General features: G+C 31.0%; 1 protein-coding gene across 2 annotated transcripts; it reads left to right on the top strand.

Moving 5' to 3' along the window:
* The first annotated feature begins 1724 nt into the window (after positions 1–1724).
* Positions 1725–9726, top strand: LOC100813228 (probable LRR receptor-like serine/threonine-protein kinase At5g10290). Of its 2 annotated transcripts, XR_419306.4 has the most exons (12): positions 1725–2190; positions 3208–3340; positions 3497–3568; positions 3869–4012; positions 4086–4157; positions 4269–4334; positions 5186–5256; positions 5366–5497; positions 6289–6630; positions 7244–7638; positions 8295–8730; positions 8828–9726. XR_419306.4 is itself a non-coding variant. In XM_006601872.4 (11 exons), the coding sequence occupies exons 1-11, from the start codon at positions 2115–2117 to the stop codon at positions 8610–8612; spliced, it is 1821 nt and encodes a 606-aa protein (XP_006601935.1). In that variant the 5' UTR covers positions 1725–2114; the 3' UTR covers positions 8613–8809. The 2 variants fall into 2 exon arrangements, 1 of the variants encoding a protein (XP_006601935.1); XM_006601872.4 differs by lacking the exon at positions 8828–9726 and having other exon boundaries at positions 8295–8809.
* The last annotated feature ends 8864 nt before the right edge of the window (positions 9727–18590 follow it).

Genomic DNA, 18590 nt, shown 5'->3' on the forward strand with positions numbered 1-18590 from the left:
TCACACAAACAGTTTTTCGTCAAATTTCAGTTTTTATTTATTTTATTTTTCAATAAATATCTATTTTAAAATAAAGATCCCCGTCTGATATTACTATTTGTGCAATGATGATTTGTACGAAATAATAATACTCATTAGAGAAATTTGTTATTGAAATAAGAAGTGTTTTCTTGCTGGTTAGTGAAAGGTGCATTCTTACTTGATTGAGATAAGATTTTACGGGAGGTGGACATGATTTACATTAGTCTGATTCGATTAACTTAAATTAAATAAAAAAATTAGGTTTACTTTTTTCTAAAGAAAAATTTCAGATTGATTTGGATTATCAAATTATTTGGGATTTTAAAATTGCAAATTGGATAATGTTGTTTCAAGCATTAGATTTGAGCGTGCAAAACCCAGACTAATATGAACCAACTCAAACCCATACACATTTTTGGTTCTTTCTAATGTTAGTTTGTTGGCTACTAAACCAGCTCCCACTATACTAATGTACTAACATATAAACACCTAATTGGCATATCGTTATATTTGACCTCTACAAGGCAATACATCAAATATTTTGTGTAACAATTAGGCTGACTCATCACTGTGTTCTTCGATATTTCAAAGGTTCTCCTGTTCAAGGTTTATTTTCCCCTATATCTTCCACTGTTCAATTGAAGGCTTTTTGTGACTCCGACTAGATTGCTTGACTTGTATTTTTCCTTGGTGATTCTCTTGTTTGTTGGAAATCCAAGAAGCATAATATAGCCTGTTTCTCTTATTAAGTTTGAGTCCAAAGCTCTTGTTTCCACATTTTGCAATATCCAATAACTTAGTTATCTTCTTTATTTTAATCTCTTAGTTATCTACTTTGTGAAATGCGTGCTATTGCTATGTTCTAGCCATATTATATCGTGATAGTCATTAGTCAGTCAACTCTCCCATATTGTCGCCAATGCGCGCTTCTATGAATGCACTAAGCACATAGATATTAGTTGGCGTATTGTGCATGAAAAGTTTTATAATCGCTTATTTTATTTGTTTTCAATCTCTATTTCAGTCCAACTTTCTCACATTTTGACTAAACCACTCGATTCTAATAGTTTCCCCCCCTCTTTTACTCTCTAAGCTGAGAGTAATGATTCACTTTCTAGCTCGTGAGGATATTACAAGATAATGATACAACTATTGATGATAGATAGCTGTGATTAATTACTTGATTGTTTTGGGGATAAATTCTGTTAGTTGATTAGCTCCATACATGTTAGTTATCTAATATATAAGATCTGAAATGACTAAAGATTAAAATGTATTGCATTTACAATTTTAGAAAATTATTTGATATTCTTTTAAGAAGTAAATTAAATCGAATATTTTTTATGGGTCGTAGAAAAGAAAAAAAAAAAGGAAAAGAAAACAAAAAAACCAGCTAATGATAGAGATTGGACGACAATGATTGGTCTTTATTTTCAATGTACTAGTGTCTAGTGGATAGCACATTGGATTGCTACTAGACCATGACCATAGATATTAGATGCTACCTTCACCGCTCAGTATTATTGTCATCTAATAAAAAAGGGGTTAAAATATCATAGGGTTTTCTTTTTTCAATTTATTATTCTCCATAGCGGTTTTTGCCTATATTGCTATTATTATATCACTGCAAGAATAATAATTTAATAATAATTTGTTCTGTCTGCTATGTCCTGTTCTTCTGTTTAGTTCATTTTATTTATTTTACCAACAAAAAGTTATAAAGAAAAGAAACTGACTTTGTTTGACCGGTTCAAATAATCTTGGATTCATTCATTTTTGTCTTGTACATGATTCCATTTCTGTTCCCGGTTTCATTTTTTCTCACTCTTTTTGTGTGGTTGACCCCTATCTGTTAGTACTTAAGCTTCTTTTCTTTTGATAGATAGTTCAAAATTCACGGTTGGTCATTTGACACATCTCATAACAGTATCATATCGTTGTTCAGGCAATTTGCCTCATTTTTTCTTTCCTTTCCTTTTATCTTTATATATACAGTTTTTCTTTACTGATTGCAACTACAAAGATGAAGATTTGCCATGTGCTACTAGAGCATAATATACGTTGTAGTGTCACTGGTTGATGTCAGTGGAAAAATGGATTTGGCATCTGTTCTTTTGCTATTGACTAGCTTATGCTCTTCTTCTGCACTGCATGAGCTTGATTCACAAGGTTCAATCTTCTCTTCTTTTCATCTGCCATGCTAAGCTAAAGCTATGTAAAATTTAACTGCACTTTTTATTTCCTTCAATTCCTTTGTCTCTGTCAGTTTCAGGATTTTAACTTAATAGACAATTAAGATTCATTCATATTTTGACTCAATAGTATTTTTGTTCTGCCTCTCTAAGATTTAGTTTCTTCGTAATCCTTTCTGGTACACTAGTGTGACTGTTTGGATTGACCAGGTGGCACTTTGATCCATCCTCATTTTGCCCTTTTCCTATATCTTTTTGCAAAGTCAGTTGGATTGTTTTTTAATTTATTTAAATATGCTCCATATGAATTAATGATCATTCTTTCAACCTGAGAATAAACTGTTTAGTAGCAGTGTATGTGAATTAATGAAACTTTGGAACTTGGGTCCCATTCTTACCGGGAAAAATCATTATTGTGTTGGCAAACTGTACCTTTGCACATTGTTAGAAGTTGTTTTATTATTGAAACAAGCATGTGTTTGTGTATTCCTTGATAACATCCTCTTTTAGCAACCTGTCCCTTGTCTCACTTAGAAATTACAAGCAAACAACAATAGATATAACTGAGAGCCAAGGTGATGTACTCTTCAGTTTTTGGTTTAGTTTAGAGTTAGACGTGTTCTTCTCAAGTTTAATTTTTTATTCATTTATGAGGAATACGTAGATAATGTCCCTTGTCTCACTTAGAAATTACAAGCAAACAACAGTAGATATAGCTGAGAGCCAAAGTGACGTACTCTTCAGTTTTTGGTTTAGTTTAGAGTTAGACATGTTCTTCTCAAAGTTTAATTTTTTATTCATTTGTGATGAATACATAGATAAAAATGTTTGTCAACAAAATCTGATAATCTTATTATTTTTATAAGATTTCAGTAGAAAATGATATGGATTTGACATTTATCTTCCTTTCTAGTTTTGTCAAAGTTGCAAGTGGAGTTGGACTTGACTCTCAGTCTTAACCCTAATAGATGCATAATGTTTATGTTCATTTCAGAAGATGCATTGTATGCTTTGAAGGTATCATTGAATGTTTCTGCCAACCAGCTTACAAACTGGAATAAAAATCTAGTAAACCCTTGTACTTGGTCCAATGTTGAATGTGACCAGAATAGCAACGTTGTTCGAATGTAAGATATTCTTATTCTTATTTCTTAATGTAAATCTCCACTGGTTGCTTTCTTTTAAATATTTAATTTGCAGAAGATTTTGATAGCCTCAGCCTTCATTGGTACAGAAATAATTTATCATTTTATTCATATTGTATAATTATTACTTTGTTGCAGTTCACTAGAATTTATGGGATTCACAGGATCGTTGACACCTAGAATTGGATCTCTAAAAAGTCTTACAATTCTGTAAGTATTTGTGATATGAAATATCCACAAAACTGACCCCTCCCCCTGCTCCGTCCCTGGTTTCAGTTCCTCGTCTCATCGTGCTTTTTTTGTTTCATTATACTGTTAAGACATGAATTCATGAAATCACATGGATAAATAGATTTCTGTGTTATTTTTATATGCTTACTCAGGATTGTTGAATATACTATCTTCTATGTATATTATGAATTGTAGTAGACTATTCAATCATTCATTAGGGTTCCTACTTTCTAATTGTTGATTTGAGAAAGTGATGTATGTTACACATTTATAATGCAGTTCTTTGCAAGGGAATAACATTACTGGTGACATACCAAAAGAATTTGGAAATCTTACAAACTTGGTCAGATTGGATTTGGAAAGCAACAAATTAACTGGTGAAATACCATATTCACTTGGTAATCTTAAAAGGCTTCAATTCTTGTAAGTATGGAATCTTATCATCTATTTTCCTTTTGTAATGTCTGGAAGTGTCTAATTTTGGTCCTTCAACTAGGACATTGAGTCAAAACAATCTCTATGGGACTATTCCAGAATCACTTGCCAGTCTCCCAAGCTTGATCAATGTGTATGTAAACTATTTTTTGATACTTATTGTTTCTTACTTTTAACTTTTAAGTACATTTTATTATCAATTTATCATTATATCTGATGGATTGCTTAAACTTCTCTTTTGCAGTATGCTAGATTCAAATGATCTTAGCGGGCAGATTCCAGAGCAGTTATTCAGCATTCCTATGTACAAGTATGTATGGTAAATTAGTATTAGATTGAATATTTAAAGCACCTTTTAAAGATAAATTTGTATCCCTGACTCAATGACTATAGCTAAAACATCTGGAAAGTGGATGCATATGTCCTAAAGAACCTAAATCTACAACTTCATTCAACTGTTACATAATCAAATGGTAGTCTATGATTCTAATGGTCTTCCCTGGTTCCACTTTTGATCTTCCTTTGAAAGATTTGTAGTCATCACATATTCAATTTCTCCAACTTAATTTAGTAATTAAGTTCCACAGTATGACTTTTTTCCATATACCTGATATATAATATTGAAAGGCAGAAGATTAAAAAGGTGGTAGATTTTTTTGTCAATTCCAAGAAATATGGTTTTTCATTGGAAAATGCTGATCGCCCTTGTTAAGGAAACAACAACAATAGCCTTGTCTCTCTAGGTGAGGTCAGCTACATGGATCATACAATGCAATTGAGTTCAATAATAAACCAAATTCTCAAAGATATTATTCACCATGAGATCCTTTTTAATAATTTTCTCCAATGTCCTTCTTGGTCTCCATTTATTCCTTTTCACTGGACTAAACTTACTTCTAGTGGCCTTCTTTACACATTTCCAAATCACCTTAATTGATTCTCTGTTATTTTCTCTATCATAAGTATCACAACAATATTTTCTCATATAAAATTATTCTGTGTCTTGTCCTTGTATAGTCAGACATCTATCTTAACATTTTTATGTTTATGGAGTCCTTGGAGAGGAATAGAACTTTTGAATTTAGGATTCATGTGATGCTGTCCATTGTTTAATTAGATTTTTTTACGTTCCACTTAGTTTCACTATGTTCCTCATTGCAGTTTCACTGGAAATAATTTGAATTGTGGTGTGAATTACCATCATCTTTGCACATCTGATAATGCATATCAAGGTTACTTTTGTTGATCCTGTTTTGTTCTGTAAGGTGTTTTTCTACCCCCATCCCCCTCGCCTCCATTTACAGGCAACAAGCTGAAAACTAGTTTTCCTTCACTTGTCAGATTCGTCACATAAAACAAAAATAGGCCTCATAGCTGGGACAGTTACAGGTTTAGTTGTTATTCTTTTTCTTGGTGGCCTGCTGTTCTTCTGGTACAAGGGGTGCAAGCGTGAAGTTTATGTAGATGTTCCAGGTTTGAGTTCCCTTTTTAGTTTGTGCAATGCTTTTTAGATTGTTTGTAGGTGCAAGCATCAGAAACTATTGATCTGGTGACACTACCTACGCATTCTGTTACAAGCCGATCTAACACTATCAAGTGATGAATTAATATGATATAAAACATTTTGTCCATATTTTAGATTTTTTTTTTCTTAGCTCGTTATGCACCATCTATTTATTGGAATTGCATTTTTCTTGTTGAAAAAAATACTGATATCCACCTTGATGGTCCAATGGCATCTGGCTGCAGTAATATCTTTTCCATTTTAGAACATCTGGTTAATTAATGTAAACTTATTTTTATTGATCAGGCTTAGTTCTTCTAATATCTTACACATTAGAATTGCCAATATGTTTGGTTTGTGGCTTTGCTTTATTTTGGTGTCCGGACAACTTATGGCCCATTGGATCTAATGACCACACATTAGTGTATACCATCACCATTCTTCTGAACCTTCCATGACCACACATCAGAATTTACTGGTTGAACTATCTTGTAATGCTTTTAATTGTGACAACTAGTTGAAATACTGTATAACATTCATTTTATAAAAAGTATTATGAAAAAGAAGAGAAGTACACCAAAGGAAGGGTAATGTATGCTAAAGAGTCAATAAGCTGAGAAAAAAAATTAAAACAAGGAAACAATCAAGTTTCGTAGTTAATATCAATTTTAAAATTAAGGTTGATGTGAACTATCTATTTTATTTGAATTGTTCTCTTGCTAACTATCTATTTTAATCTCCTTTTTTCATGTATCTTCAGGTGAAGTCGATCGCCGAATTACATTTGGTCAAATAAAAAGATTTTCCTGGAAAGAACTGCAGATAGCTACAGACAACTTCAGCGAGAAAAATATTTTAGGACAGGGAGGTTTTGGAAAGGTTTATAAAGGTATTCTAGCAGATGGCACCAAAGTTGCTGTCAAAAGGTTAACTGATTATGAAAGTCCTGCGGGTGATGCAGCTTTCCAGCGTGAAGTGGAGTTGATAAGCATAGCTGTCCATAGGAATCTGTTACGGCTCATTGGTTTTTGTACTACTTCAACTGAACGCCTCTTAGTTTATCCCTTCATGCAGAACTTAAGTGTTGCCTATCGTTTACGAGGTATTTAGTTACATTGATATGAGAATTCCTGGGGTCTGCTAAGTATTAAAATTGATTTGCTATAAAAGAGAGAGTATTATTAGTTATTACATTATTTGTAACTTGGATTAGAGGGGTCATTCATGTAGTTAAATAGTTACCGACCTTAATATCTTGTTTGGTTTCAGTCATATAAGCCATCTTAACATTTCCTAGATAATCAAGTTTTAATCTAACATTCAGGACACTTCTGACATTTTCAAAATTTTTGTCTGGAACTTCAGAGTTCTTTTGTTATTAGTAGTTCTTGTCTTCCCAACAGACTTTTGGGAATAGAACAAGAATGTGAGAGATGAATATGATGACATGTGTTTTATCACTAAAACTCAGTAGAAATATGGCAACTTTCATCTTGCAGGCGTACCCAATTTTAAATATTCAGATTTGTGCTGTATTAAAATCATGAAAGCCTGATGTGACATGGAATTCAACCATGTCTGCATTATGAATTTTGTATCCTTGTCTGGCAGTATTTTAATTTGAGGGTAGCTTGAATCTCTGTATTGTTTTTAAGTTTGCTTTTATAATTTGGTTGTTTTTTAGTGATAATTTGTCTGCATGAATACTGGTGCAGAACTCAAACGTGGGGAACCCGTTTTAGATTGGCCTACCAGAAAACGAGTGGCTCTAGGAACTGCCCGTGGCCTAGAATATCTTCACGAGCAATGCAATCCTAGGATTATTCATAGGGATGTGAAGGCAGCTAATATATTACTTGATGGAGATTTTGAAGCAGTTGTCGGTGACTTTGGTTTGGCAAAATTAGTTGATATTCGACATACTAATGTGACAACTCAAGTTCGTGGGACAATGGGTCATATAGCTCCAGAATACTTGTCCACTGGAAAATCTTCAGAAAGGACAGATGTTTTTGGTTATGGGATTATGCTTATGGAGCTTGTAACAGGTCAGCGTGCAATTGACTTTTCACGTCTGGAAGAGGAAGATGACGTCTTATTGCTTGACCATGTGAGACAACCTCATTAGTATCATGTTTCATATATGTATAACATGCTTGGAACTTGTGCATGCCTCTTGGTGCTTTGATGATATCGACTTTGGCATTTTATTGATATAGTGTGTTTGTGTTAGGGTGAACATTTGCAAAATTAATTTTGAATGAAATTGAATTTACAAAATTGATTTCAAAGTGAAATGATTTATATGTTAGGGTGTTTTTATTCTAGAAGGAAGGTGAAGTAAGTTTTAATCTAATACAAAAGTTACTTAATGTTGCTTCAAGTTAAAATCAGTTTTGAACTTAGAATCAATTATTTGACATGAGATCAATCATTTAAACATTTACCTAAAATTGTTGGCTGGTAGACTCAACGTGAAATTAAACATGCACATAGACAGGGAGTAAAAGTTTGTGATGAGCTACTAGAAGTTTCTGTACTATAATTGAACTTCTACATGCTTATCAAGCTTGGAATAAGTTGAACTGTATTTTTTAAGTCATGGTTTTGCATTTTACAATGTTGATAAGCAAAAGGTGAAGTAATTTTTGTAAAGAGATATGCTCCTGCCTACTTGGTTTTTGTGCTTGTCTTCATATATAAGGTTCGTATTATTATTCAGTTTATCTATTGGTTACTGGTTTTACCATATTGTGTTTTGTGTAGGTTAAGAAACTGCAGCGGGAGAAAAGACTAGAGACTATTGTTGATTGCAACCTTAATAAAAATTACAACATAGAAGATGTTGAAGTAATTGTACAAATTGCATTACTCTGCACACAAGCATCACCCGAGGATCGTCCAGCAATGTCAGAGGTTGTAAGAATGTTAGAGGGAGAAGGGCTAGCTGAAAGATGGGAGGAATGGCAGCATGTGGAGGTCAATACAAGGCAAGATTATGAGAGACTGCAAAGAAGAATGAACTGGGGAGAAGATTCGGTTTATAATAACCAAGATGCAGTTGAGTTATCGGGTGGAAGATGAGAAGATACATAAATTTAGACCATTACAGTTGATACTGTATCACATTATCCCTTCTTAAGAGGTGAATTCGATTAAAAACAAACATAGGTGTTATTGTACTCCAAGTGTAAAAATATAGGTAATAATCTTCATATTCTGATTATTATGCTTGCTATGAGATTACTTTTTTCTATAATTAAATAAGGTTTTAACTTTTCCCCCCTTATTTGTTGAAGTAACTCTAATGATGGGAAGGGAAGGGAGGGAAACAACTCATAAGTGATGAAAGCAAAGCACCCCGTGAATTAAATTTCAGTGCAGGCACAATCGACCATTCAACAACTTATAAGTGAAGGTTTTCTGAGAGTTTTCCTGTAGGAATCAGATACCAAGTTGTTGCTGATTTTCAGTTATGTGAATTTGACCGTGTTTATGCTCGTATGCGTCTAATGTATCATTAACATTAATAATTAGATGGCTACAGAGATACTAGCAAGATGATGACGTTAAAAGATTAGGTGCATGACTCTGGGCATGTCAAATTAGTGCGTAGACTTACAAAAGATGAGGTCAAATTAGTGTGTATAGCACTAATTGGCATAGCATGCGATGCTGGTGAATTAAACATGGTATTCAATTTCTGGGTAAAGCTTAGGCAACATTTGTTTTGTTCCTATAACAAATTAGCAAATTAGTACTAGCTAAATACATGCACTTTGCCCTTGTCATTTGTTACACGTTGTTGCTTGGAACTTGAAGCAACAGCTTTTGCCCATTCTCGGATCTTTGCTTTCATCCCCTCTGCAGTCAAATTAACTATTTCATTACGCTCTGCAGCCAGAAGGTACAAAGGAGGTTGTTGTGGGTAAAGGGGATCCCACTTTTCCAATGAGATTGCACATTCTTTGTAATCCATACCCACCATCGCCATAGCTTCAATAGACATGTTTTCTATCTATGTATCTAGGATCAACAATTGGGATGAGGAATATATATAATGATGCTAAGTGAGACCGTGAATTGTAATCGTCGTGGTAGCAGCTAGCCGCAAGAACAGTTTATATAGCAAAGCAAACAAAGGACAAAGGTTGTTCTATTTTACGTTTAGGCAACTGAAAATAAACCAATTCACGGATGTTGCACGGGCAAACTTGGTTTCTTTTATAGTACTACATGTGATGTGATCTCTTTTCTCTAATAGAACAGGATTGTAATTGTTGGTTCACTTGAATCAGCAACTACGTCATAACTCATGACGTCCACATCCCTCAATTAATGCCTGCAACGGCATGCAATTGCAAAAAAACATGTTAAACCTGTGGTCACACCACCGCTCTGCATTGCTTCCGAATTTTAAATGTGACCAATATGGAAATAATTCCGGAGGGATAACTAAACACAGGAATGGCATGCTTCCCAATTTTAGATTTTTTAGGTGCATTAGTCTACAAATCTCTGTTGAGTTTAGTTGATTTTTCATGATTAAAATTTTAAATGGTCTCTTTAATTATTGAAATTGTGTAAGTAATGAAATATTAATTATTAGGTTTTTTCTTATTCAGTTAATCATTACTCATTAGACTTATTTCTATTGTTTAATACGGTTGACAAACATAACTATTGAAAGTTAAAAATTTATTTTGGTTTAAAAATGTTTTTAGATCCTATAAAATTTTATTTTTGTTTTTCATCCTCTAAAATTTAAAATTATTATTTTTGTCCCTATAAAATGAAAGAATTTTTGGTTTTGGTCGCTGTAAAATGTTTTTTTCTTGATTTCCATCCTTCCAAAATCTGAAATCACTATTTTCATCCTTCAAATTTGTTGAATTAAATTTAATTTTGATCCTCTTATTTTGTTCAATCCATCATTTTGTTCCCTTTATTTTAAAATAGAAACATTCAGTCTCTTTATTTCAAAAAATCCACAATCCTGATCTCCATATTTTAAAAAATTTTCAAGTTGATCCATTTTCAATTTTCTCTACATATTATTTCTTACATTATAATTAATTAAAATAAATAAAACATATGTAAAATTAAGAATTTGATCAAAATTACAAATTTTCTAAAGTAGAATGACCAAATGTCTCTATTGAAATAGCGGGACTAAAATTGAAGATTTTTTAAAATAAAGGGACCAACTGTATCTATTTTAAAATGAAAGAATCAAAATTGTAAATTGAGTAAAATAGACATACCAAAATTACATTTAAGCTAAATTTATTTTAAGATAGATAGATAACATTTATTTTAGAAATCTAGCATATTTTTTTAGAGGTATCACATGTTGACATTGTATCACTAGCATTGATGAGAGTTATCTAAGATGATCACTTGGTCTTCTGTTAATGTTTAAACAAATAAGCACTTGACGAATTGCATAGTAAGAAGTAATTTTTTTAGGGATGAAAATAAAAAACAAACCATAAAGACTAAACTCAAAACTCGTTAATTTTACAAGGACAATAATATATTTAAGTCATCTATGTTTTTGTTAAAAGATTTTAATTTAAATCTCTTAAGTTAAATTACTAAAATAGAAATTAATCATTGAATAAATGTCAAAATATATAAAAATATGATTATATGATTTTTATATGATTCTTTTTATCGTATAGACAAATATATTTGTAGGTGATGAATGTTGTATGTGCTTACATATCTTAATATTTACCTTACATTTTTCATTACTTAAAACTTTGTTTTAATAACTTTTATACTAATATAACTATTAATTAGGAATAAGTCTAGTGTCTTTAACTTTTAAGAAATTTTATTAGCTTTTGATGTTTTATTGTAGAAAAAGAAGAAGAATTGAAGATTTTTGAAAAATAGCAATTGGAAGATCAAGCTATACCTTTGGAAGCAAGTTTTCAAGGCCAAATTTCACTTGTTTTGTTACTATCATCTTGATGCTAAGCCTGGAAACATCAAAAAGCTCATTTTGTTATTGCACTTGTGAGCCTAAGCCTAAAAAATCAAAGGCTAAGTGTGGGAACTGATGAGATGGCGTAAAGAGGCTGGAACAAAAGGGTAAAAGGCTAAATTGAAGGGGGATTCAATAGATTTGGCTGGGGGACCTATCTAGGGTTTGGGTGAAGGTTGAGAAGCTCTCCCTTGTTCTCCATGGCTTTCCTACCATTTCTCTTCATCTTTTGTATTCTTTTTATTCTTCTTATAGTTATGTAGTTAGATCCACTCCTTTTCGAGGTAGGTGTAACTAAACTCATCTTTATGTATGCATGTGGTTATTAATTTGTGTTTATTGTTCATTATTAAATATTTTTTTATGCATTAATGCTTGCTTTGACTTGATCACCCAGTGTTTGATTATGTGGTTTGAATGATCATTGAAAAATGCATTTGAACTCAAAAATAAAGAAGAACACCTAATGAATTTTGTGTCCAGCTAGGGATAAAGCAAAACTTGTTAGTCATTTTTAACTCTTATTCTTAAAGTAAGTCGCTTGATTAAACTAGTCAAAGAATTGATAGTTTGGTTAAGGGACTTAGATTCTTTCCATATGAGGAATTAGAGATTAAGCATTTTGATGAGTTAATAATAATAATTGGACTTTGAACTAGAGGGGTGACTTTTGTATGCATGAGAAGATGATTTTGTGAAATTAACCCCAACACTTTTGTTCATTGTTATTTTTCCTATTTTTAATGCATTTCAAGTGTGGGTAAAAATTACAAAAAAAAAGTTTTTTGTTCTTTTGCTCTTCAAATTTTTGTTTCTTCATGTTCTTATTATTTACATGATCACAATTCAATTAAAATCGTTGTTTCTAACCGTCATAGTTAGTGAGCATTGTTATTTTATCGAATATTACACAAGTATTTGAGGATATCATACTTGAACTTTTATTTTATACTATTAATTTGTTTGATTTGGTATGCTTGACAAGGAGCTAACAAGCTTTTTAGTTAATTATGAAATCATTTTTTAAATAAAATATTTTATTGAACATTATAAAATAGCGAAGTGATAAAAAAATGTGTAACATTAAAAGAAGAAAAATGAGTTGTTACCAAGTTCTGATATGTTCGAGCTCCCTTTTGATGACTTTAATATCTAATCTGATGTGTTCTCATTCGGGTGATCTCTTAGTTTGAGCGAGGTGTGTAGTATCTGCAAATGAACTCTAATGCATTAGTTAGTATGTGTCTCGTGCAAGTATATTGTGAGTGAATTGATAATTTTCTTCATCTTTTGACGTTTCTTTGTTGATAGGTGTAGCAGCTACTCGCTTTGTAACTGTCGAGCTCTGTCCACTAGGGACGTGTGAGAGTCATGGTGTACTCAGTTGGCCATGATGCAGTAGTCAGTGGGTTGAGAGAAAACTGGCAAATGATTTATTGGAACAACATATAGAAGTCTTGGGTACATTATAAACACCATAATGTTATAACAAGTCGGAACCTAAAAAAAAAAAAACATGAACTACAAACTTGGAGGACGATTGTTTTGGAATATTCTAAGACTTAATAAGGTTCAATGATTTGTCCTCATTAGTGACTTAGAGTAAAGGCACAAGTTACCTTTGAAGGTACGCATTATTTAATCTCTAACTTAACTTTGATTCATTCTGACTTCAGTGTTGCAGTTTATACACTCCCATTACGAAGCTTGACAAGTTACCTTTGAAAAACCAGTTCATATTTCGCAGTTTTACAAAATATGAGATAAAATGCAAAAAAATAAATAAAATACATATGCCTCTCTCTTTTTTAGTATTCCTTAGTCATGGAAACAAAATTGGCTAAATAGCAGATAGATACTTTCATAATACTTCCGTTCTTTTTTATTTACGTACAGAAATTAAGAAATATAATTAATACAGTCATTTGTATAAAGAAATATTGAAAATCTCATATAAAGAATCATTAGAAATATATTATAGAAGTACATTAATTTATAACACTTTCTTATAAATGCTTTTTTACTTTTAATCCTTAACAGGTACCTAATAATTAATAGAGTTCTTGAGTTATTTTTAACTTCCTAATTTGATCTCTATTGTTGTTTCTCTCTTATTTATAATAAATATATAACATGTTTAAGAATGAGATAAAAAAAAAGGATATATTCAAAGAAAAAACATATATAATGTTATCTTCAATTTTTAAATGAATAAATAAATAAAGTTTTCTTTTAAAAGGGTAAACGCAAAAACAAATTAAAAGAGTAACAAAATAAACAAAGAGATTGTCCAAATCCTCGTTACAATTAACATACCATGCGATATCGATAGGCGATGGCTATTGCTTAATAATGCTAGCGAATAGAACATGGTATTCGATCCATTAATTTCTGGGCTGAGCCTAATTAGGCAACTATTGTTTTGTTCCTATAACAAACTAGCTATTTTTTTAATTTTCTATAACAAATTACTAGCTAACTACATGCACTTTGCACTTCTCATCAGCGATAATTTGTTGCTTGGAAGTTGAAGCAACGGCTTTTGCCCACTCTCGGATCTTTGCTTTCATCATCTCCACTGCAGCCACGTTAACTAATTCATTATTAGGCTCGGCCACAAGGTACATAGGAGGTTGCTGTTGTGGGTAACACTCTTCCAAAGTGATGGCACATTCTTTGTAATCCATGCCTGCCATTGCCATAGCTTCAATAGACATATTTCCTTTATTCCTAATAGGGGTCAATGAGAATATATATGTGTGTGACTGCATGTGAATTGCAATTGAGGTAGTAGCCGCATAGAAGCATTTGTATATATACCATAGCAAATTAACTATAGCTAGATTAATTGTTTCTGCTTTAAGTTTAGGTAACTAAAAATAAACCAATTCACGGACGTTGCATGGGTAAACTTCCTTTTCTTTTATACTTACAACATGTGATCTCTCTTTCTCTAATAGATTAGTTCACTTGGATCAGCAACTACGTCATAACTCATGACGCCCATATCACTATTCAGTCAATGCCTGCAACGGCATGCAAGAAACATGCTTGCATGCATGTTCAACCCGTGCTCATCAGTCATCACCATTATTCACTGATACCATTTTTCAACCCGTGCATTTTAAATGTTAAATGTTAATTAACAAACATGTTTTAGCCGTGTTTTAAATGTCACCAATTTTAGAAATAAATGCGGATACATGAATGACATGCCAGGGACTCAGGGAGTGCTCCCCTTTTTTATATAAAACAAAATTAATAGATGTATTAATCGTATATTATGTTTGGTGGAATAATTTTTACTTTAAAACTACTGATCAAATTAAGAGCTTTACAAATAAGTTGAAGTTATTTGATAGTTTCAGGTAAAAATTAGTTTTCAATTGAGAATACATACCTGTGGAAAACCAAAAAATATATAATTAACGTGTTCTTACTAACTTTTTGGGACTCTTGTTTTTCCTGGTCCAAGAGAGCCTTGCTATAGACGTATAAAAATGCTCTTGTGAGTTTGAAGTCGATCGTATTAACACATACAAGATATATAACATATACAAAATATATATGATGCAACAATGATATATATTAATTTTTTATACTATAAAAATTGTCTATTATACATACATTACATTAGAGAAACCCACAGTGGTTATATTAATAATTTGATTTATGTTAGTAAAACTATATATAACAATGATCGAGGTACGTAAGCCTAATGAAATATATTTATTTTTCCTTATCATATGGCATTTTTTGCAATATATATGTTCTTAGAATTTAATTTAAATACATTCAGTATAGCAAAATAATTTAAAATAACCGACTTTTGTTAATTATTAAAAATCATATTTTTAAATTAATATTTAACATTGTATATTAAAAGTAAAGTATTCATGTTCGTATTATAAAATAGTCATAATCTTTTTAATTCCATGTTACACATGACTCTTAAATAGATAAGGTGTACTTAGCAAATACAATTCTATAAAAAAGAAACAATTCTATGGGTAACAGTGCAATTCAGTTTTCTTTTCTTTTTAAATAACTTATTTGCTTCGTCATCTCTGTTCTATTGCTTTCCATGACTTTACATGTTCATCTATTGTTTTTCAACCATTTAATTGAAGAAACTGTAACTAATCACAAGGAGTAAAAACAACAAAATTTTCTTGATATATAATATAAAGCTGAACAATAAAAGAATATATGGACGATACATACATACATATATATATATATATATATATATATATATATATATATATATGCAAAGAACAAATAGAATACAATGGGTGTAAAAATAAAAAAAATTTAAAAAATACAACGTCTAGAAAGAGCATCATGTGTCTGGTTTTGGTCGCATGAAATGATTATCCATTATAAGAAGTATCTCTGAAACTGTAAGATTAGCTTTGGTGTCATTGTTTGATGCAACAGCTGAGGCCCATTCACGCATCTTCATTTTCACCCACTCAATCGCCATGCCATCGTCCAAGCTCGAACTAGTAGTAATGTTGCAGTGCCTTTTCTCAGCCTCGGGACTTAAACTCTGTTCCAATGCACAAACATTATTGATTGTATTCTCCATACAATCAACACCAGCCATTGCAAAAGCTTCAACTGACATGCACAAAGTAAAGCTTCAACTAGTTAAATTAAAGTACGTATGTAACTAAGCTAGCTAGTTTGGCTTGTTTAGATTTAAAGGAAACTAACAAATGGATGAATGATTTATTAGGAGGAGTAGGGTGCATCTATAAATACCACAACTTAAGTACCTGGGTTCAGTTTTGGCTGCTATAAAAGGTAAAGGGTGCATGCACGGGCATTTCATGCAACTAAAAAGTAGAAACTATATTCTTATCTTCCTTTATTTTTTCAGTTTCAAATCTCTGACCACACGGGCGTGTGTTTCCAGCATGGAATATGGACGGGAGAAACTGTCTTTTTACATGTAAAAAAATTAGAAAGAGATAAAAATCAAATATACAAAATTATGAAATAAAATATATGTCATAAAAATATTGAATACATTTATTGTGAGTAAATAATATATTAATACAATAATAAATGAAAAAAAAATTATACATAAATTTTTTTACATAGTCATTCAATTATAATATATTATTTATAAAATATTTATTTACTTTTAAAATAATAATATAAAATTATTTAATACTCTCCATACAAACAAAATAGACAGATGGCAGCATCTTAAAGAAAATAAACATGCATTGTATTGCCAGTGTAATATGAACACGGATACAGGAATTGAATATGCATTCGTGCTAAAGAATGATGTTTGACCATTAGGAATTTGACAAATCTATCTAGCTAGTAAAGCTTTTGAAATTTTTTCTCTTAAGCGAGAAAAGTTTATTTTAGTGAAAAAAATATTATAAAAAATCAACAGATAATTAAGATAATTAATATATTGATATATACCATAAATTATAATTTTATTAAAATGCATTTTCCTAATATTTTGTTCGCAATTTTAATTTTTTTCATAATAATCTTATCAATATAAATTTTCATAAATTTGAGTATGATCTAAAATGATAAATAATGTTACTTAATTTTGGTAAAAAAAAATGAAATGTTACTTAAGATTTGTTTGGTAGAGTGAAATAAACTAAAATGAAAATAATTTAAAATAGAAGTTTTAAATTAAAATAAAATATAAAAATATGTGTCTCGTCTTATTTTATCATTTATTTAATTTATTTTTAACTTTTTTTTTCACGGCAAACCAACGAATCCTTAAATAAAAATCTTAACACGTACGACTGGAAATCTCTGACCGTACGAACATTTTTAGAAACTAAAAAAGTCGCAGTGTGAACGGTATAATTGGCACAATGCATTGTCCATTCTCCAAGCATTGGGTTAATTGGTTAAACATGCATTGTGTACAACTACAAGAATAATATATAAGCGTGTCTAACTATTGACAATGGGAACTGACTAGTACGGTTTTACGACACGACATTATCTTTAGAACTTTTTTTCACAAACTCTTTCGAGATTTGCATTATTATAGTCCGTCAAAGGTTCATTCATCCGTACTATAGAACATTGCTTGACCAGAGATCGAGATCTTGACTACAGATGAGGAATTTGATCAATATCTTATTAAAGATGATGTAGGCAATTACGACGTACAGAACCCATTCTGTGTAATGATTCTTAACTAGATGTGGTAAGTTTGATCAGCCCGTGATGCTAATTAATCAAGGGTGATGTTTCAAATTAAGAAAATCCTGAGAGGACTAAATGAAATGTCATATGTGCAAAGTGGCAATTTGAGCTGGCATTCTGACAATTCACGTTGTCTGCATGAAACATATATATAGTTTTCATAAGCATCATTTTAAAGATTATAAGAATAAACAACAATTTTGAAGACTCTCTCTCTCTATAGATGACTATATCTAACAATAAATCTAAAGATTATTTTATTTTAGGATCATATCATTAAGCATTTCTATATTATCAAATAAAATAAGACAATATTATATTGAACTTTAATAATTAATGCAACAATATTGAATACCATGTCTGCTACAGAAATAGATGTGTGAGAATATAGTCTTTGAGATAAATACATGGAAAATTAAAAAAAAAAAGTGCAAAAAATATTAAGCATTTCAATATTGAAGACACAATCTACGACATTATTTAAAATCATAAAAAGTGCAAAAAATACATATATCCAAATATTTATGTGTTTTGAATGAACTCTCTTGGTTGAATAAACTTATCGCAAAAAAGAATAATTATAAATAGAGAGAATGAAACATTAAATATTATTCGCAACTTCAAGATTATATCAACTTCAATTTCAACATTAATCTAGCTTACATTCTAAGAGCATTTATTGTATTTTCTTGTAAGAAAATTAGAAGATTTATCTTCTACTGATTAAAAGAAGAATTATCTTCTTTTAATTTTTTTTCTTTGAGAATCATCTTCTTTTAATTCTTACAGTAGTGTATCTTAAGTTGCACTTTCTTTCTCTCTCTTTTTTTTTTATTTAAAAAAAGTGCGTATGGAGCCTGAAGATG

Source organism: Glycine max, chromosome 18, assembly GCF_000004515.6.
Source record: "Glycine max cultivar Williams 82 chromosome 18, Glycine_max_v4.0, whole genome shotgun sequence".
NCBI lineage: Eukaryota > Viridiplantae > Streptophyta > Magnoliopsida > Fabales > Fabaceae > Glycine > Glycine max.